Source organism: Cebidichthys violaceus, unplaced genomic scaffold (genome assembly GCF_023349555.1).
Source record: "Cebidichthys violaceus isolate CVI_PGR_0920_01 unplaced genomic scaffold, fCebVio1.0.p SCAF_9, whole genome shotgun sequence".
Lineage (NCBI taxonomy): Eukaryota > Metazoa > Chordata > Actinopteri > Perciformes > Stichaeidae > Cebidichthys > Cebidichthys violaceus.
The window spans coordinates 12,132,640-12,154,645 of record NW_027176975.1 but is presented as its reverse complement, the minus strand read 5'-3'; the positions used below and the strand labels follow the sequence as shown (position 1 = coordinate 12,154,645).

General features: G+C 38.5%; 1 protein-coding gene across 1 annotated transcript in view; it reads right to left on the bottom strand.

Annotated features, from left to right (window-relative positions):
• galnt9 (polypeptide N-acetylgalactosaminyltransferase 9) overlaps positions 1 to 22,006 on the bottom strand; it is an 89,043-nt gene that overhangs the window by 32,448 nt on the left and 34,589 nt on the right. Inside the window, exons 5-6 of the mRNA XM_068703735.1 lie at positions 15,778 to 15,975; positions 6,610 to 6,727 (exon numbers count right to left, since the gene is read on the bottom strand). Coding sequence (XP_068559836.1) covers positions 6,610 to 6,727; positions 15,778 to 15,975 — 316 coding nt within the window. The remainder of the gene's footprint in view (positions 1 to 6,609; positions 6,728 to 15,777; positions 15,976 to 22,006) is intronic.

Sequence of the window (22,006 nt, the reverse complement as noted above, 5' to 3'; positions counted from 1 at the left end):
TACTCATATCAATACAAACCTCTCAGCCATTCATTCATGTAAAAAAAAAAAAAAAAAACAGATTCTCCTTCAGGAGAATATGGCTGGATATAAAACATTTGCAAATGTACAACTGGGGCTAACCAGGAGCTTTGCACATTAGTTTAGATTTACTTATTTAATTATTCATTTTAACCAAGCATCTTTCCGTAACTTTGTGATACAAGCGATGGTGGGAAAGTCTGCTTCGTATAAAAATGAATATGGGACTATTCAAGCATCACAAACATCTTTGCTAGTTTTGTGTTACTGAGCTTTTTTGTGATTCTTTTTAAAACAGTTTTCAGGCTGAACATTTGTTAGGAGGAGGCGCATGTCAGAGATTGTGTCATAAATGTTTGTTACCGCACTGAAAAGAGTTTAGTTGACTTTAGCTTGTAATACATTTTTTAAATTTGTTAATTTTTTTTTTTGTAGCAAAAGCTCTAGTTACTGATAAGAAGATAATGGCCTTTTTTCATCATGCTTCAAGTTGTACTCACTCTGATCAATGAGCTACCAGCATCAGCTGTATCTCAGCGACAATGTAGCCTACGGCATAGCTTCGGAGTCGTCACATACAGCCACCACAGGGACAACATAAAAGGTAAATTCAGCTTGTGTCTATCACATTCACTGCCCACCTCCTTATCCCCTGCCTAACTCTTACCCATGCATTAGAACAAAACACAACATCAAATGAAAGTCAATCCCAAAAATACAGACTGTACTTATGGGTAAGAGATTTTACCTCAAATGTAAAAATGTATCTCTGTTTCATTCAAACAATCCTTTTCACATTCTCAAAATATCATGTTTAACTGTAATATACCATTACTTAAAACCTCTTGAACCCTAGGCCTATTTTTAGGCCTCTGCTCAAAAATTGCATAGCCATACTAAAATTAGTATATTTCTGCTTTTGGTGTTATACTAAAGGGAACATTTGTGAGATTTGTTCAGGTGTGTAAATATCAGTATATATCTTACTGGTTAAGAGTAATTGAAGATGGCACACAGCACAAATTGAAAATGTTCCTTTTCCTTTTCTTAGGAATGATGTAGCTTCAATGTTTAAACCTCTCCCAGATCATAGCACAATATATGAACAGTCTTTGTGCAAAGTTTGACTTTGATAAAATGAAGCACAAGAAGATTAGAGAAGTTTTGGTACAGAGATTTCAGGCGTCATCTCCAAAATGTTCACATTTACACATTTTGCAAAATATTTTAATTTAATGTACCAAACTATATATTTCACTTGTATATATAACTAATGGTGTTCAATGCATCTAAATAGAGCAGTTTTGGCTTTAATTGAAGCCCATGATCCTTTCTAAGCCCTGTCTGAGTGTCTGTGTTCATTCAAAAAAATTTCAGATTCAGATCTCCTTCTCTGCTTAGAGCTGTATATCCGCCCCCCTTGGCCTGATTTTGGTCATTGAGACCGCCTTCGAATATAATTGAATAGAGAACATGTGAGGCTGATTGACAGCACTGTTAGCCAATCAGAATCAAAAAAGTGCCAGCATCGTCAAAATCTAAAATCCAATTTGCTGAAACTTAAAACCCTCCCCACATCCCGAGAAGTGACGGAAAGAGCCGAGACCTCTCGAGTCAGACATAGGGCATCCATTGAACGCATGGAACGGCAAAACTGAACGGAAATATTTCTCTTTTCAGTGGAAAATGACAAAAGTAAGGTGCAGTCTATGATCATATCGATAATGCGGATTGTGTTGCTGATCTTGTTTTGCTCATAACACGGTGATGGTTTTTTGTAGCGGAATATGAGTCATATGCCCGTAATCCTCAGGTTGCTGCCGTTGGTTTGAGCTCACGTGTTAGCTCAGTTAGCACAGAGCTAGTTAGCACAAAGCTAGAGGCATAAATGTGGCGAGTGTGTTGCCTAGGTGGCGCTATATGAATTTTTATATACGATAATAACTTTAGTTAGTTATTGAGTTGTGTTTGGAGCATGTAAAAATGGCTGGCATAGTGTTGTAGCCCAGATTCTGTGGTTTATCCAGAACTATAATATCATTATATTCGTAAGTGCATTGTTATTAACTTTGTACGCTAAACTCTGTACGCATCTGTACGCGTGCGTCCAATTGGGGGGTGCTCGGGCTTAAAAGGGTACTGCTTGTATTCCAGATTCATGAGTACAACAGTAACATGTTGAACAAACTGCATTATTGTATATAAACATGAGGTTGTTACAGAACATTGTATTATATGTCATCACAGATTTACCAAAGTAAAACATTTGGAGTGTACCAACTCCCTTTGAATCCATTTGTATCTGCAAATCCAGGTGGCTTGTGAGGTTAATCAACTGTGTTACAAGTGTCCAGTGGTGCAGATGTTCTCAGAATAAACTAAAAGAACATCTGACTGCTTCTACCAACTTCTTTGAAGCAGCACCTGTTATTGTGCCAACTGAAATCATCCTTACTGGCTTCACTTCACAGTTTGTTTACTCATTTATCTTTTTTTATCCAGGAAACAACATTACCATCTGAAAAAAATAGATGGACTGTGACATGAAAGGAGTGGGTGGCAAAAGATGCAGCATTCCGTAAAATAGGCTCTTGGGTTTATTCTGTGGTTGATAACTGATGCATCTTTGTCAACACATAATCCATCTTTTAGATAAAGGTTGATATAGTTAAACAATAATCAACAAGAATTGACCGTGAATAAATGTTCTTTACGACACAATAGAGTGCTCCGTATGCGATTCAGCATTTTTACACTTTCAGTTCACTCGTCTTTAAGTAGATGGGTTTTTTGAATTGGTTTTTGATTCGAAATAAGGTCTGGGGTAACATAAGCTTAAGAGATTTCAAAGTTTTGTTCTAGGATATGAATTACATCAGTTAGTAGCCTTCTTGTGAATTTTTAGACTTTTAAGTGTCTTAAAACAGGCGATTGCTAACAAGTATGAAACTACAAATTTTCATCACGTCGAACACTAGTCGGCCTTTACAGCCTCGTTGTGTATGCATTTACGCTTCAAAAATAAAAGTGGTGTTCATTTGTAAGAATTACCTTGCTGAACAAAACATGTAAGTATCATAAACTTGTGTTTGCCACAGAACTTACTTTTTGCCATAATCTAAAATCCAATGAAAAGATCCCATGCAGCACTCTGTACTAAAGAATAAACTGAAGCGAACTGCCTAGACATTAAATATAAGCTGTGCTTCTATAGAAGCTGGAACAGAAGTTGCACAGAACCTAAAATATGCGTATTGTTTGTCGACTGAGTTATGAGAAGGACTACTATTTTTGACGCAAATTGTGGGAATTGGATACCAAGGGTTTTTAAAGTACCTTAGCTGGGTCCATGAGCTGCAGCTTCCTGTTATTCAGAACAGCGTTGCAGCAGAACAGTTCAGAACACTGTCATGCACCCGTCTCTTTCAGCTTCGCAGTATCTCTTTCTTGCCCCCCTGGGGAGGCGTCTCTCACATTTTCAAAACCCCTGCTCAATAGACACTGTACTCTTGAAATCATTTTTTTAATTATGTCTAGTGGTCAATCTCTGTTTAATATTTAATATATAGAACTGATGAAAAATGTCTCTGAACGCAAAATCATAAATGTACTGTAAACTGTCATCACACTGTAATAACTCTGCTTTGGATGCGGATGGGACCAAGTGAAGTGTAATTATGTCCCACTTCTGTCTAGTCTTGGTACCGCTTGACTTTAATTAGCTACATTCTTCTCACAACAGAAAGATAATGACCAGATGCCTCGAAGCCCAGCCCAGGTGGTTATTGAGACAAGACTTGAAAGGAAAAAAAAAATAATAATTTTTGGTTCATTACTTTTGAAAAGAGTTCCTGGTGAGTTTAATAAATGTCACTGAGACAAGCAGGCGATGGCATGAGATCACACAGTTTCTTGGAATTGGAGGTGACTGATTGTTCTGAGAAAGAGATTTTATGAAGCAGTTTGGATGGTGAAAAACGTGGCTGAAACACCTTCTGTGTAGACAAGCCTTTTCTGCAAATAATTGTTTTGAAATTTACTTTTTTTTACCCAACATATAAGAATTGGTCGATTTAAAAAATATAAATGTAGAATTAACAAGATTATCATACTGAGAAAAGTAAACACTCCATTATTCCCTCTGTGAAGGAGGTTAAGTTTTATGACGGTCTGAATGCGGATTAAGAGGTACATTGATATTCCCTTATCTCTACATGAGCGGTTAACTACATAATATAAAATATATTAAGAAAATTTTAATATTTGTTGGAAGGTTTCAGTCCACAGATTTACTACAGGATAAAACTCGTGCCCACAGGAACTTTGAAATGAAAGGCAATGTCCGGATCTCCTGAGATGCTATATCAGCAAAGACTCAGCATTGCAGGAGGGGTGGGAGACACATTACAAGATAAACTCATATTGACACTTCTGGCAGAATTCATCATTTCAGTCCCCGACCATTTGCGAACGGAGCCTTTTGGGGAAACAAATAGTTTGTGTTCAAACATTTATGATTATTTAAAAAGGTGAAAATATAACATTCCCATGTTGCTAATAGACAGGAAAAATGTGTTATGAGGTTAAGCAGCATCAGTAGTCAATCCATAACAGCAAAAATACATCCAGTTGATTCTAGTCCATTTTGCAATGATTATGTAGCCTCCATGAATTAATGTATTAGTGATGTGGCTGCAGATGATGTATATATCACTCACTAGATTTTGTTGAGAGCTTCTTTTAAATATACATTTTCATTGTCTGTAGTTTAATCCTGTGTCTGTTCATTTCTTTTCATCTACAGGACCTACCCTGTAAATTATTTCACATGTGAACAAACAGAAAACTTCAGTGAGATCTATGATTTATTTTCCCTTCCCTTGGTTTTATTTTATTCTCTTCCTCACAGAAACAACACATGCAGTACTATGTACTGTATAATCAGCCCTAGCACCTAGCCTCCGTTCTGCTTACAAAGAGGCCAGTTCTTTAGATCCTGGAAGTATTTTTACCCTGAGCAACTTCAGAAGCCGGAACTCACAGTAAATTATAAATACGCCATAACCTTTCTCTGTGAACTCTGCGTTTCATCACCACCTATAGTCAGATTGTCCCAGGCAGGTTCAGCTATTGTGAGCTGCCCTGGCTAATTGTTGAACATGTTCATGTCAATCAAGCCTATCTGAAATGGCAACTCCTCAGCCGGCACTACAATGAGCTTCCTGAGCCGCAGTAGTCTTAGAGGAGTAATTGCCGTCCACTTGCCAGAAGCCCATCTTCATTCCATTAGTACAATGTGGATGGTTGAAGCTGGTTGTTAACTGCAGCCCTATTCAAGCTTGTACATGTATTGAATAGCCCCTTTTTCTGTAGCATGTGTTTAATTTTCACAAAGACAGGCCAAACAGGAGGATAGGTAATTGCATCGGCGATGGCATTGTGTTCACAGACAGTATTTTCTTCACTTCATGAATCAAAAAGCTCCAGCAAATATTCATTGTGATAACAATCAATGAGGCACTTGTGTGTGAGAGAGCCAAAAGAAGTTCACTGTTACACCATATTGCACAATTCACTAGAGTTGTTCTAACTTTATTTAGCTGCTGTAGCTGAATTGATCTTCCCCACAAACTTCATCTAATCAGTTGCATGGTTTGTTAGGTACATATAAGCAGCTCTGCTGAATGAGAAAACACTGTGTAATCTGTGGGAGGCTTTTGGCAGTTGGCAAATAATACATAATGCTGAGTTATCACTCCATGATAATGGCAAAAAAAATAATCAGAGAAAGACACAAGAAGCTAGATGACTGTGTCGATAATGGCGATGGCAAAAAACAACAACATGCTATTGATGTAGGGGAAAAGCCACTCTATGTGGAATAATGAGATGCTCTGATATGGTCAACAACAACCGTTAACATCTCTGGCTTAAAGCACGGCAGCAAACTGTAAACCATTCTCCAGCCTCCGTTAAAGTGCTGTTTCAAAGGTGCCCGTCACTTCAGAGGTGTCATTGAAGCCGTCTCGAGATTTTGAAATGGATGTGGGGACGACATTAAATGAAGGAGTGAGATCTTTCAAGCATATCTCATTCCAATAAGCTAAAGGAGTGCTTTTGGATTCAGAATGGTTCCACTTGGCTGGAGAGAAACATTTTCTGAATTTAAACCCTAAACAATTCTTCAGCAAGCCCTTCGCTCACATGAAGCGTTAAATTCAACTCAAAGCAGCAGCAAAAGAGATTTACATTTTCCGTATACAGGCTTTAGAGCCTTTGGGTTGGTTGAAGATTAGCATTAAGGGGATTTTTTTTCTCCTCCACTCCCATCTAAGAAACTTTGCAAAGTTTAATCATGGTTTCTGTTGACGCCCCTGGGTTTTGTATCTTTAACTGTTCCCCCCTGGCTGGGAAACATTAAAAACCAACTTTTCTTGCAGCAATTCTCTGAGCAATTTCATCTTCTGCTGAACATATGTGACTTTTAACTGAGTTGAAAAAAGTCTACATTTCAAATTATTTTTCAAAATCTCATTCCAATTTTAATGCATTTAAACAGCGGCAACAGTGACAATCGGTGGTCCTTACCCGCATGCCGAGCTCGATGTTCTCGCCTCCGTAGACCTCCATGCCAGGATCCAGCAGACCAATCTCGCCAAAGTATTCCCGGTCAACCACAAAAGAGCATCCAATCATAGCCGGAGTTCTGGATGAGCAAAGAGAGACAGCATCGTTTGATTATTATCCAGCCACTAAACTTTTATTCACCCACAGAGAATGCTAAACTATTCAATGCAATCAAAACAGAAGACGTCTCAGGTTTTCATGTTCTTTTGTGCTGTTCTGTAACCACAGAGACCAGAGTGGCTCTGAACACTGACAGAGTGACAATATTGACACGCTAACAGAAATAATGAAAAGAATTCAAAATTTTTCATCTGCCTTGATCAGCCTGGTTTAGTTTATAAATGTCTCTTATCCAATCACAATATCATGGGAAGGCTACTAGAAGTCAGTCAGTGTCTGTCATGCCAAGATGTGGTGCAGCTTTAAATTAGCAATAACTCATCTTTTGGCAAACATCCATTTGGAAATGTGTTTCTGACAAATTTAAGTTGAATATTTACTCCATCTTGTGCTCTGGTTTAGTCTCCACCAACTCCTGAAAGCTGATAAATGCTCCAATATATTGGCTGTTTGGTGCTGGGTAGGTAGCGTACAGTGGGTTTATCAGAGCTTCATACTGAAAACATACTGGGTTCATCTTCATGTGCTACACCCTTTATGTTGCATATAGTAATTTTATATATTGTTAATATGAAAATATTGATCAGTGTAGCTGATGAAAAAGTGCTGTTGCAAAAATAAAACATGAAACCCTATTCCACATCAGAGTCCAGGACAACAATCCACAATCCAACGTGGCATTTTAACTATAGTAATACATATAATGAAGTCCAACAATTAATGTTTTAGTAGAAAAACCTAAAAAATACTTTCAGAACTACCACAACTTAAAAACAAGTTCTGCTGGTAGAGCAAGAGACAGAGAGTGTTTTTTCCAAAAACAAAGTGGTTACTTTCCACCTTTAGTAAAAGAAATGCCCCCCCTTCAGCTGATGTCCCCCCAGGGCTGCTTTTTATCATCTGTCAGGTCTTAAGTGCTCTGGGACAAAAAACAAGCAAAAAGCAGGGCATTCATACGGAGTACTGAGCTGTGTTATTTTTTTACTCTAAAGTGAATCTGGATTCGACCCCCGGGGTAAGTTCACCATATATCGTTACACACATATACTGTATAGAAGAGGCATGTGTGTGTCTGCCTTTTCAGTTTGAGAGACGTGGCAGTAGAAAGTACTAGAAAGAGCAAGTTGCATTATGATTAATTGACTCTGTATTTAAAGAGTGCACTGAACCATACTATGTGTAAGCCAAAAAGAAAGGTGCTTTTAAGTTTAGACCACATATAGAACACTGTCTAGGCCTAGGGCATCATCATGGAGTGTTATTTTGAAAATCTCTGAAGGAGGGATGAAGGACAACCCTACTGTATTATTATATTTCCATGAAAATGCTTTCCTACCATTTTGCTGGCATACATCTTTACAGCATGACATTCATAGTACATGTTTTAGAGTACTGTCAAATTAATATAAGTTGCTCAAAATAAAAAAATTAAAGAAACATTTTGACAAATACTTTATAGTGGAAAATAGATACATTAATACTGAGAATGTCTTTGCTGACATTAGCTAATTATTCTAAATACCTTTGCTCCACACTGAACTTGTATTACAACAACCCATGCTTGCTGACTTCTAAACTCTCATTGCCTGACGTAACCTCATAAAGTCTTTGTTTAAATTCTAAGGCGATGACAGGGAGGCTTTCAAGTGCCATTATTTGCACTCACTGTGCAGATAAAAAGACAGACACAGCACACACTCAGCCTCGTTCACCTCATCCTTTCTCCTCTCTTGACAAGTGACCTACCTTGCTTGTCTGCACAGTGCAAACTTTGCGCAGCTCTCGTTGAGTGTTCTCTTTAGAATAAGCTTCCTGGCAATGTAAACACTGTCCCTGTGTTTGAGTAGAGACTCGGCACCTTAAGTCAGATGCATGTCATGATGAAGCTAAAACCTCTGGATGACCAAAATTGTTGTGTTTTAACACAAGGTAATGTTGTAGAAGAAACATCCTCTCATTGATAATAGCCACGGTTTAGGTGGATTATGTATTGTTTATGTTTATGGGAAAGAGAAAAAAGAACAAGTTTGTTGGCTTTCTCATTTGGTGTACACGTGATCAAACATGCAATGTAAAGGCATGAAAAAGAAATTCCCCCACTAGAACCAATTAACTGTTGTCAATAAAATGAGTAATTAGAGCCAGCTGTTCCTCCAAAAAAAACATAAAATAAAAAGACTAAATGCCCTACATTAGATTATAAGAATCAAACAGACAGAGTTTCATTCCTGACCAGCAATTTTGCAGCAGAGTTCAACAATCAAACAAAGAGAAATCAATCACAGAAAACCCAGAGGTACCGACTTCAACATCGACTAAAACGCTCAATAGGCATTGATGCCACCGTTTCTGCTTTGTGTGACCCTGCCATCAGCTGTATGTGAAATACAACACAGTCTCCAGTGATTATTTTAAAATATTTTGTAAGTGGGAATAACACACCCAGCCATTGTTCTCTGTCTGTCAACACTTTGATTAACCTGCACTGGAGTTCTGGAGGGCTCATCTGCCCCTCACACCCCTTAACTTTGGCGCCCAAATAATTTACTTGCACTAGGCAGTATGAACATCTGATACATGTATGCAATTTGGGAAGATAAAAACATTCATTTCAGATTCCTCACTTTTCTCCCATATGAAGACACTGCTTTTTTAACCTGACATCAGTCTTGTCTATGCCCTCTCATTTCAACTTGTATGAAAGCCCTGATACTTGAAGTAAGTTATGAGAGGAAAATAAATGACATAATTATTAATTTCATCAATAGTTTTTTTTCAAAGTAATGCGTTTACTATCCTAAAAACAGTTTTAAAGCTCTATCCATCAAAGCCACAATTGTTAGAAATAGTCATGCCTGATATATAATGAAAGTACTTCACTGGATGTATAATCAGAAAGATTTTCTAGATGTAAACAATTGCATGTCCTATATTTTTTGTGACGTCTGTGTGCTCATTGTATTCATTTTGTGCATCATTTATGGTGACACTGATGTAAAGTGCAGGGGTGTCTATAGTCTATACATGTTTTTAACAAGTCATTTGCTGGTTTATATTGAACTTTGTTTTATCCATGGTAGTATACACCTATTCGTCTCCCTACGTCATGTTCATGCACTGCACTTTTTGGGTATTTTTCAAGTATTGATGTATTTTGTTGAAGTTTCCTTTCGACAGTAATTGCAGAAGACCACAACAAATGACAATCTCAAGAAATGACACAGAGTAAGCCTTCCTATAAAGCACTACTCGTATCCAAATAGATGGCATTCCACTTAGGAATCAAACGTCTCTGTGTGATTTTCATTGAATATTTCAGGTTTCTGTCCATACTGTACATCCGAACCACTTGGTGGCCATTTCCACTACCTTTCTATTTTGTCCTGTCAATAATCGCTGTAGTTGCAGATGAAAAACTATTTTTGTCATACTACAAAAATGGTTGCAATCCTGTGGCAGTTTTGTGCCTTCTTGTGCCCTTTTACGCGCTTTGTGGTTGAGTGTGTCCAAACAGCCAGAAAAGGCTTTGAGACTGAGTTCTGAATGGCCACAAGCCTTCTGTTGTTGATGGGCAGAAACCTTGAGGAAACAAGTGGGAGAATGATTTCCAATAGAAATCCACAGAGCCGACTCACTTCATCTCGCCCTTGAGGCAATCTGTCCATTTGCAAGTGTAAGTGGGGTAACACGAATCAGCTCTGCAGTGTCTGAGGCTGTTCTCCTATCTTTCATCCATCTCAAGTCAAGCACTTTATGCTCAATAATACATGATTTTCATGGAGCTTTGATAAGACATCCAATATTTAGGTCCACGGTATAAACTGTTATCACATCGTTTGTTTGTATGAAACCAACTGTATCAAATTAAACTGTTATTGCTTTGCCTACGCTGGACTAAGCGAGGTAATGAAACTCTCGCAATGGAATTCAGTTTTTATTGCCCTTGGTCATAATCCAACAGTATGTGTGAATGTTTTTAGCTTTAGTCATTTGAGATATCTGATGACATTCTGGCAGTAACTACTAGTATGTTTCATGTTTGCAGCTTTATTCAAATGCAGTAGCAAAGAATTTCAGTAATACAAAGTCTTTGGATCTAGAACAACCTGGTAGAGAAGATTATGCTACAGCAGCTACATTACTTAAGTGAATGATTATGCAATGCTTCACCTTAATCATGATCTTTTTTGTACTAATTGATGCACCTTCTTGTACTATTAATTCAATTTTTTGTACTAATTAATTCACCAAAATCCCAGAATCATGGACTTCTTGTTGATGTTGAATTGTGGCCCTGTTGGCAGGTTCCACATTTCACTTGTCTCAAATCTCTAAAAAATATCATCCCTGATTTAACTGCTACTTTTTGTCAATGTAATTTGTGATTCCTGCGATAGCCTGGCACATAGACCGTCTTTCCTTTAAATTGGCTATGATCAAGGTTGTAGAGGTTGTAGTGATGCGCCAACAGAGAATTGTCACCTGAATTTGCAGCTCCCCTCTGCTTTTCATTTAGTTTTAGCAAACTGTTTAGCTGTTTGGGCCACAACTTTACTGTTTTGAGTCATCCTCATTTTCTGCAACAGCTGTTTTCAGAAGAAAAGCTCTAAAAACCTACAGTGCTCTGCCTGCTCAGCACCAAACAGCAGACAGACACAGTTGGAGACTAGCTGTTGAACATAGTCGAGCAAATAAAGAGTCAGATATTTCCCTCAGGACTTGGTAGAGGCCATAAACAGATGGACATAAACACGGATGTAACTACTGAATGTTTAAATGAGCAACTTTTGCCAACATGTTTGCCATTATCAACTTAAGAGATGACGATATGTCATTTTGAAGTTTAAAACTTGTTTCTTCTGCCTCCAAGTAGCCAAAAACATCAGTTACTGCAGGTTTGACAGGATGACCTGCATGTGTTATAACACATCAAATAATTATAATTCATAATACATTTTGAATATTTTCAGGGTTCTGACAAGTCAAGCTGAATGGGCATCACTCACACTTGTATAGCCAAGTATTAAATTGAGGTTCGTATTTCTGTTAAGAACCCTCTGTTTGGAAACTCTGCATATGCCTTTAAGTTTTAGCTTGAGATCTGACATCGAGATTTTACAGTACTAAAACTGTAGTGGCAATGCATGCCTACAGCTACAGCTACATTTGCAATCCAGCGGTGCCATGAATATGGAAGAGATTTAAAAACAATAGCTTAGCTACTTCATTCTGGCTCTGACTCAACCTCGTATGGTTGGCTCCTGCACCAGCTTTGGCCTTAAAACAAACAACTACAGTTTCAGCTCCTCCATGTAAAGCAATGTTCAATGTGTCCTTCAAGAGTTAAGCCCGACGCCCCCGATTCCGGGTCCGCTGTAGCATTTACCGTCCAAAAATGACCATTTGCATGTAATTATGAATATGAAAAAAAAAAAAAAAAAATCAAAAAAAAATTCAAAATCTGCTTAAAACAAACAATCCAAGATATTCTTACACACTCCAAACACCATTCTACACAAATAGTGTACGCAAATAAAAGATTTATCACAAAATCACGTATTTCTCGCCATAACTCGCTCTTCTCCGAGTTAGCATAACAAAGCTAACGGTTAGCATAGGCAACCGAAATATCAAACAGCACGAGCATTCGACACAGATTCCAGAACTACTATCAGATCGTCTCTCCGGTAAACCCTCACAAGGCTGTGAGCAAACAAACACCAGAAACACAATGCGTAATATCCTTCAAAATCATCCAAAGCTCCTTACCTTTTCGTTGTTCTGCTGTATATCTCCGCTTATTTCCGTCAACAATATTTCTACGTATTTCCGGTGCGTCTCTGAAATGTCCCCGCGGAGAAACAAGGGCCCAATAACAAAGGACCGTGAGGGGGATGGGTGTGAATTCCGGCGAGGTTGTGCGCACGGTTCAGGTGACGCGCCACTGTTTTACTCCCTACTGGCTAACGCTTCTGTCAATCAAAATCACGAGGGGTTTGCTAGATAGTCAGGACTCAGACGCTTCTAAGGAGGGTCCATTGACTGAAATCGACCAACCACAGCTTTCAACTACAACATTAAAAAAAAATATCTTATCAAAATTGGATTAATTTATAGTCGGAGAGATAAAGAATTTCAATTTGTGCTGTGTTCCATCTTAATTTAGTCTTAACCAGTAACATATATACTGATATTTACAAATTAGAACAAATTGCACAAGTGTCAGCTTTCTACACTATAAAAACTATTAAAATACACCTTATATTTAGACGAAAATCACTCTCTTAACTATGGGTTGCAAAAATCGAGGAGAGGCCTACAAAAAGGCTTAGGGCTTGCCCATATCATTAGACAATTCAATGATGATATTTCATGTATTTTCTCAACGTCAATTGTTTCTTTGCATGATCCACGGAGATCCATGCATATATTCATTTCACCAGTGAGATCAGAGCTCAGGGGCAGCTTATAGTGTTAACCCTACACCTTGAAGGCTGCTACAATGTTTAGGTAAAGGACTTTTTAATAGGCATGACCATATTTTCTTTGTGCAGACCTGCAATGGTTTTCTCTCTCATATTTGCTTAAATTTAAATGTATTCTAGAACCAAACCCAGCCAGAGACAATGAATGGTATGAACAATTATCAATAAAAGATATCACATCCAATTTTAAATACGAAAAACCTCGAAGAGCATAATGCCACTATGGGTTTTCTGGTAGACTTTTACTATGAAACATTTCCAGGAGGCATTGAGTTTCATTGAAGATAGCTTAACAGCAATCAGAAAAAATAGCAAAGTAGAAGCGATTTTGATAAATCAATGATTGTTGAGAAGACAATTCCTGTAGTTTTGAAATTAGCATTGTGGACACATACAGTATACCAATTCTATTTAGTTTTTAGGAGCAAAGCTGTTTTATTTTTATGCAGACATGTACCGTGACCTGAAGTTTGAAACACATTTGTCCGTCAATTTGTTGGTCTCAGTCACAGGAGAGCTGTTAGAGGGGAAGTGATGTTTTAAAAGGATTAACTCTGTAGTACGTGTTATGGTGGCTTTTCTCTCGCCAAACACAAGATGTGGGTTTTTGTAGCACTAAATAAAAAGGATTACATGTGACCAGGTAGAATCAAGGACTCAAATCATTGATTGATATGAGTCGGGTTATGCACCATTCAACAGCTGAGAATTTGAGAAGCACCAGGGAAGATTGTGAAGCACCTTTATATTAGTTCTAATTCAAATATTAGATCTTTAAGTCTACAGCTCACTGATCTGTTTTATTAATATTTCTATGTATTATTTTTTATGTGACTTAAATTTCTTTGTCCTAGAATAATCAAACTCATTAACATCTGGAAATGGTATTGTTTCTGCTGACTGCTCTGATGGGCAAAAGGGAGGGTTCAGCCTTCTCTAATATCTTCGGAACCTTGTCGTCTTCTTCATTGAGGTTTGGCTTGAACTGTCCTATCCCCATCTTTTTTTTTAGAGTCTCTAGCTCCCAATAGTTGCTAGAATAAATCTTCAGCACGTTGGTGCATTGCAGGTTGGAGCTGCATTGGACTGCACAGGATTACCAACGTCGACAGGTCAGGAACTCAATACCAGAGAAGAGGTGGAACCGGCAGAGCCACAAGGGGGAGATCTGGCGTGCAGGATTCAAAGTTATCAATCATTTATTGTGGTATTTTAGAAACAGGTGAAGGAAGACACTTCTTCAGGTTATTGCTTCTCATATTGGCTGGAGCTGACCAAAAGTCCTATCTTGAGTTTGTCCAGGCACATGGTAAATTGTGAGTCTAATCACTGAGTGGCCTCTGGGTCTTGAGAGCAGTTCCTGAAAGACGTGTATTAGTTCAGATTGTGTCATAGACATTTCAGTTTTATAATCTCTCGGTGGATGTGCACTACAGTGGGCTCAAAGAGCAGGATTTCCAGGTGAATGTATAGCAAAGGATCAGAATCGAACTTTGTGGATTATAAATCGGGAAACTTCACTGGACTACTGCATGAAAAAAACACACCATCTACATGGACTGTGGTTCTACGGACTACTGAACAGCGGCGTCTCGCCACGCTTCCATCTGTTAATAATATTATTTTTGGCCTTAACTGGGGATTTATTTATCATTGGACTATTTAAGTCGAATGAAGGAACTTTGAGACTGAGGGGACAATGGGTTTGAGGTATAATTTGTGAATGTTAAGCTTGTTTATTGAGTTAAAGTATAAATGGTAGCCTCTCGGCTTTTGTTCGCTGTATGCCGACGAGGTCAGACATGAATTCATTTAATTTACACTAATATATGGTGTTATATGCAACAATCGTTTATATATGACATTTACTGACAATATAGTGAGAAAAAGGGAGAGCCTTTCAGCGTATTTATGCAGCTTTCAAACATATTAGGCAGTCAAATTGCAGTGTCTGTCCACACCAGATATTAGATCCATCGGTTCCCTTAGAAAGTATGTTGTTTTTCCCCTTAGGTTATTTTAGCAAGGTGAATTGTTACAAGTTAAATGCGTCCCAAACCCCCCCCCCCAATATGGGAGGTTAATAAAGATAGCAAGGAAGGGAGGAGGGCTCAGGGACAAACAACACTCTTCTTCAGTCAATTAAAGTCCAATATAACCAAGGGCACATCAAATCAATTTTAGGATTATACCGAAACATGATACAAGCCAGTACTGTCCTCCAATCAGCGGTGGATATAATGGAATGCCTGCTCATATTCAACACACAATTACACTCATGACAGTGTATCGCCGTGGCCTCATGATCCTGCATCAAAATGAAGATATTTATTATATCATGGTAATTAAACAGCTTTTTACAGGTAGGCTTTATTTGTGTGTTAGGGATGGCAGAGCACCACTACAGAGCACCTTAATTTGATAGTTCCCCACATGAATAAGTCATATCCTGAGCCTATCCATATTTCATCACACATCCTCATCTATAATGTACAGTACGCTGTACGCCAGCCGAGGACCTCACCTGATAGGGGCTGTCTCATCGCCCTTGTCCAGCCACTCTTGAGGTGGGATGATGTACATGCACCACAGCCCCCAGTTGTAGCCATGGGCGGCATTGGCATACTGCTGCACCTCAAACGTGTTGTACTTGATGTTGTCTATGGCAGGCAGGATGATGCGAGTGTGATCCTCCTTCATCCGGGTCAGAATAGGTTCAGCCCTTTGGACAAGAACAGAGGCAGAACTTAAGATCGGAACTTCTGAGTTAAGTATGCAAGAGCTTAGTTGCACAAGTACAAAAGATGAAGAAAGACAGTGAGAGGAGAACAGGTTGCTACAGGGGAAAAAATAAAGCCGTACATAGTATTATTCGGCCCCATTTCAAGTACTAATATTGCAGCAGTGTTTCTGGTCAAAAATGATCAGATGGGTAATGTAACAGAATGTAAATGTGAAGTAAAGCTGTGAATGTGTTTTTTCACAGAAAAAATGTGCATAAAATCAACCCAAATATTTTTTAAACATACTGAACAGAGAGGTGTTCACTGTAGATCCTGATTCCATAAAACAATGCCAGGAGCAGCTATGGATGACTGCAGGTGTCGTCTCAACTTTCACTCCAGCGTTACATTTACATGGGTTTTCAGTCTGTCAAATCAGCATTTATTCAACATTTAAAACCGACTGCCAGGATGCGCTTCCTTCCACTGTGTATGATGAGCTCTTGCAAAATGATTTTTTTTCAGAACAATAAATAATATCATATAATATTTTATACTTTATCTCCTGCTCATAAAAAACGAAATGTCAAGTTTGACAGTTATCCCAGTGAGAGAATTGATAAGAGGTAAAACCTGATAAAGCAGAACACATCAGGTGAAAAGAGAAGCTTAGTCTGCTCCTAGGAAACTACCCAGCCTTTTTTCTTTTTTTCCTCTATGTGAAGGGTTGCAAGTTAGTTTTGGAAAAGGCCTTGCTCTGAGTGCTCGCCAGACTCATCATGTCATGGCGTTTGCTCCGAGGCAGCTTTGGCTGGCACACATTCTTTTAGAGCACATCAAGTGGAGAGCAGGGGCCATATTAACAAAACATCTGAAGGCTAAGAGTAGCTCTTAACAGGCCAATTTGGGAGGAACAGCTCTCGTACTTTAATACTTTAATGAAGGTTTCATGGACCATTTTTGCACCAGTGCCTAAGCCCGTGGAAGGTTAAGGATAGTCAGGAGGACTGACAAGTCACTGAGAACAAGTAACTAAAAGTCCTGAAAGTGGCTGCTGCTGGCAGTCCATCCACTAACTGTGTCAATAATATTGAAAGATTGAAGACGTTGACGTTTTAAAAATACATGTATGAAATGTATTTGACTAGGTTGATGAGAGCAGAGCTACAGTGCCCTCCAGAATCATTGGCACCCTTAGTAGATATGAGCAAAACAGGCTGTGAAAAAATGTCTTTGCTGTTTATCCTCTTGGTCTTTCACTCAAAATATTCACAAAAATCTTACCTTTTCATTGAAGTAAAATTATTGAAAGAAAAAAAAATGTTGACATTAAATAAATATTTTTCTCCAAAACATGTGTGCCACAATTATTGGCACCCCTAGAAAATATCATGATTAAAATCTAACTGAAGTATAATTCCAGTCATATTTTACATTTGTAAGTTCACCTGTTTGATTAGGAACTCTTAAGTGGTCAACCATGACTTCCAGTTTCACTGGGGTATAAATATGAGATAATACAGGCCAAATTCCCTTGGTCATTCATCACAATGGGAAAAACCTGAGAACACACTGACGATGGGCGACGAAACGTTGTTGAGCTTCACAAATCAGAGAATGGATATAAGAAAATCTCTAAACAGTTGAAAATACCCATTTCCACTATCAGGGCAATAATTAAGAAGTTTAAAGTGACAGGAGATGTTAAGAATCAACCTGGAAGAGGACGTATGTGTACATTGACCCCACACACCGTGAGGAGGATGGTTCGACTGGCAAAAGAATCTCCAAGGATCACAGCTGGAGAATTGCAGAGGTTAGTTGAGTCTTGGGGTCAGAAAGTCTCCAAAACTACCATCAGATGCCACCTACATCACCACAAGTTGTTTGGGAGAGTTGCCAGAAAAAAGCCTCTGCTGTCAATCAACAACAAGCTAAAGCGCCTACAGTTTGCCAAATGTTACTGGGACTTTCAATGGGACCGGGTTATACGGTCAGATGAGACCAAAATAGAGCTTTTTGGCAACAAACATCAAAGGTGGGTTTGGTGTAGACAGAAAGATAGCCATACAGAGAAGCACCTCATACCCACTGTGAAGTATGGTGGTGGATCTTTGATGTTGTGGGGCTGTTTTTCTTCCAGAGGCCCTGGACATCTTGATAGGATACATGGTATCATGGACTCCATCAAACATCAGCAGATACTAAATGAAAACCTAACAGCCTCTGCCAGGAAGCTTGAAATGGGCCGTGGTTGGACCTTCCAGCAGGACAATGATCCGAAGCACACCTCAAAACCTACACAAAAATGGTTCACCGACCACAGAATAAAGGTTTTGCCATGGCCATCACAGTCCCCCGACCTAAACCCCAGAGAAGATCTGTGGGATGAGCTGAAGAGGAGAGTCCACAAGCATCGACCTCGGAATCTGAAGGATCTGGAGAGATTCTGCAAGGAGGAATGGTCTCAGATCCAGAGCCATGTGGTCACCAACCTCATCACGCAATATAGGAGAAGACTCACAGCTGTTATCTTGGTAAAGGGAGGCTGCACCAAATATTGAATGAAGGGGTGCCAATAATTGTGGCACATATATTTTTGAGAAAAATATTTGTTTCATGATAAAAATTTAATGTTTCTTTCAATTATGTTACTTCAGTTAAAGGTTAGATTTTTGTGAATATTTTGAATGACAGATGATGAGGATAAACAATAAAGACATTTTTTTGCATCTCGTTTTGCTGATTTTTACTAAAGGGTGCCAATAATTCTGGAGGGCACTGTAGGTACAGTATACAGAGCTCTAACCATTGGTCAGAATTAGACTTTAGAGCTTTAAAGTGTATTAGTTGTCAACTATTAAATTAGTCAGCAACTATTTTGATAATCAACTGATCGGTTTGACGTTTTTTTTCAAAAAGTAAAGATTCTCTAAATCCAGCTTAAAATTTAATATTTTTTTGCTTCTTTTTCTTCTCTATGAGAGTTAAGTGAATATCTTTAAGTAGTGGACAAACCAAAACATATGAGGACATCATCTTTGTCTTTGGAAAACACTGATTGACCAAACAACTTATCAATTAATCAAGAAAAATAGTCCACAGATTGATTGACAATCAAAACAATCGTTGCAGCCCTACTGTCCAACAGTTCATTTGCTACATATTTACACCACCTATATCAAAGAAGCCAGCATTGTGGCAATTAAGGTTCATGTCCAGTCTCTTTTCAACAGTAAACATTGATTTCTTTTGACTTAAAACTTCAACATGTTGGAAACTACACCTTCAAAGCAAAAAGATCAACTTCTTTCTATTAGTTTTAAAGTTCCCTCCCTTCTCATAGTAAAAGCTGCTCTCAGAAGTTTTGATAAAAAGTCTAATAGTCTATTAAGGTCTAATAGGCAACAAGAACTTCAGTATCATTGAGGAGGACTTCTACTGGTAAGACAAAATACACCAGAGTTTTGGTCACTGGAATGTTTTTTTGTAAATGCCACACACAGTAAGTTCCTTCTGCTATAAGCCTTGGCCAAGGGCAATATGGGCTTGAGATCCACATGGCAGGCCTACAGAACAATGCCAAATTGCTGCTGGCACTGGCTGCATTTGAACATCTTCTAATGCTGAAAAGATTATCTCCACCATATCTTCAAAAAGTCATGAAAAAAGAAGGTACAATTATGAAATGATAACTGTATCTCTCCAGAACATTCACACACTCTTACTTACTCTCTATCTCCACAACCACTGACTTTCTTTCTCTCCGTCTTCACCCTGATCCACCCTTCTCACCCAAAAGCTACATTTCTACTTATTACATGAAGGTAGACGACAGTGCAGAGGGGAATGGATCCAAATTGAACAAAATGGGATGTCAGTAAAAGATGAAGCAGTGCTTAGAAAAAGCCATCATTTAATAACGTAAGAGTATTTGGTAAAAGCACCACAGCAGCCATTCTGAGAAGCTGACCGATGGCTCTATCTGTCTTTACTCCAAAGTATCTTCGTCCTGGCTAGCTGTTTCCAGTCTTTGTGCTAAGCTAAGCTAACTACCTTTTGGTTTCAGTTTCATACTTACCAACTGAGAGTGGTATCGATCTTCTCATCTAACTCTCTACAAAAGAGTGAATAAACTTTCAAACTATTTCCTGAAATGTATACAGTGAAAGACTTTTGCTTTTTAACTGTCTTTGACCAGCTTTGATAAGAAATATGACCTTGTAAAACCTATTTCATGTTAAAACTACACATAGCAAGCAATGTAATGCAATCAATACAGCTCTGCCATAATTCTACATTTACAAAGGTTATAATGTTCAGTTTCTGTTGATATTGTCATAATGTGTAAATTCAACATGTTTTATAACATTATATTGAGCAGAGATTATCATTTCTTGTCTTTCCATTTGTATACATGACAACTCTGAATATATTGCAGCCCAATAAACCATCACCAACCATTACAATCTAAAACATTTAATTGACTTAACCTCCATGATAGTGTGAAAAAAAACACTCCTCATACAAGTAGACTCGATTGCAGAAAAGTTGTATTGGATTGCAACAGATTGTGATGGTGTACCTAATAAAGTGTATAATCATCAAAATTCCATTGGCTAGATGTCTTCTACTGTCAATCACCAAAACTACACTGACTGCTCTGTGCTGTTTGCTGATCCAACAAAACTCTGCTCCATCATATCTATTTCACCTTAACTTATCCCCAATGAATGAAAAAGGCTGTGCATAGATAAGGGGACGGATGTAGATGCAGTCAATGCAGCCATTATAAGAACTGGATATTGAACTCCAAAATGGCACTCACTCACTGTTAATAAAAAATTGCACTCTAAGCTTCAAAAAAGTTTCCCCGCTTCCTGGATTGCTTCTGTGTTGTGTTTCCCACTGCACATGCACATTAGTGTTTGTCCTGCTGGCCTTGTGGTCCCACTGGGTCCAATTGAGCACAACACATAAATAAGCTAACAGATTAGTTTACATTAAAAAATAAATGTCTGCCAGATACTCTCTTTTATGGAAAACAATCAAATTGATCTGACAGATAGGCTTCAGAAATAAGGTTCTGAAGATTAATGGCCTGAGTATTTTTTTTCTGCATTTTTACTGCTGCCGGTTGCAATATAATGAATGCTTTTTGAAACCTTTTGGTTTTTCTTAGCTGTCTGGCAATTGATTATATAAATCAATGAGTCATTCTGTTGTTTCTAAAAGACAGTATGAGCAAACTTTTTTGACTGAAGGCCGACACATCATGTACGACATGAGAGTACATGCTGGAATAAAGAATTGTTTAATGTTGTGTTCCTGACGTGGTTAGCTGACATGTTGCTGCTACTAAATCTCCTTCTACACTACCTAACCTTGAGGTGCTCTCTCTGCCATCTCTCTGCCATCACTGCTTCTTCCATTCATCTTCCTGCATCCTTGAGTAGCCCCCAAAACACCCCAGAGCCAGCCAGCCGCTCCTGTACCTCAGGGATCCATGAGGCTGATAAGATAGAGACGCTCTGGAAACGAGGACACATCTGGTTTTGACAGACGTGTCTATGTCATTCCTCTTCCTGTATCTGCCATTTCATCTGCATAACACCGAGAGGGTAATTCGTCCACATCAGCCCAAATCATTCTCTGTTCCATATTACAGGATTTTTCCCCCTTCCAGCGATGACTCATCCAATATTATGAATACATGTTGACAACCTCCATTGCCGTCAGCCTCACCATACATTTTTTTTGTAAGGGTTCATATTGAAGCAGGAGGTACTTTGATTTATTAACTCTTCATGGCTGACTGTTTGTCTTTCATAATATCCGGCACCTTTGTTGAGACTCGCATCAGGCTGTGCACACAGTTCACAAAATTAAACAAACGGAATAAGCCAGGATAAATATCACTGTACAATCGCAATGTATATCTGTTTTACTCAGCCTCAGAGAATGTTTCACTATCTGTCAACACTTAAAATAAGATCTCCTTCAATTCTGTATTGGACTTAAAGCAGCAGA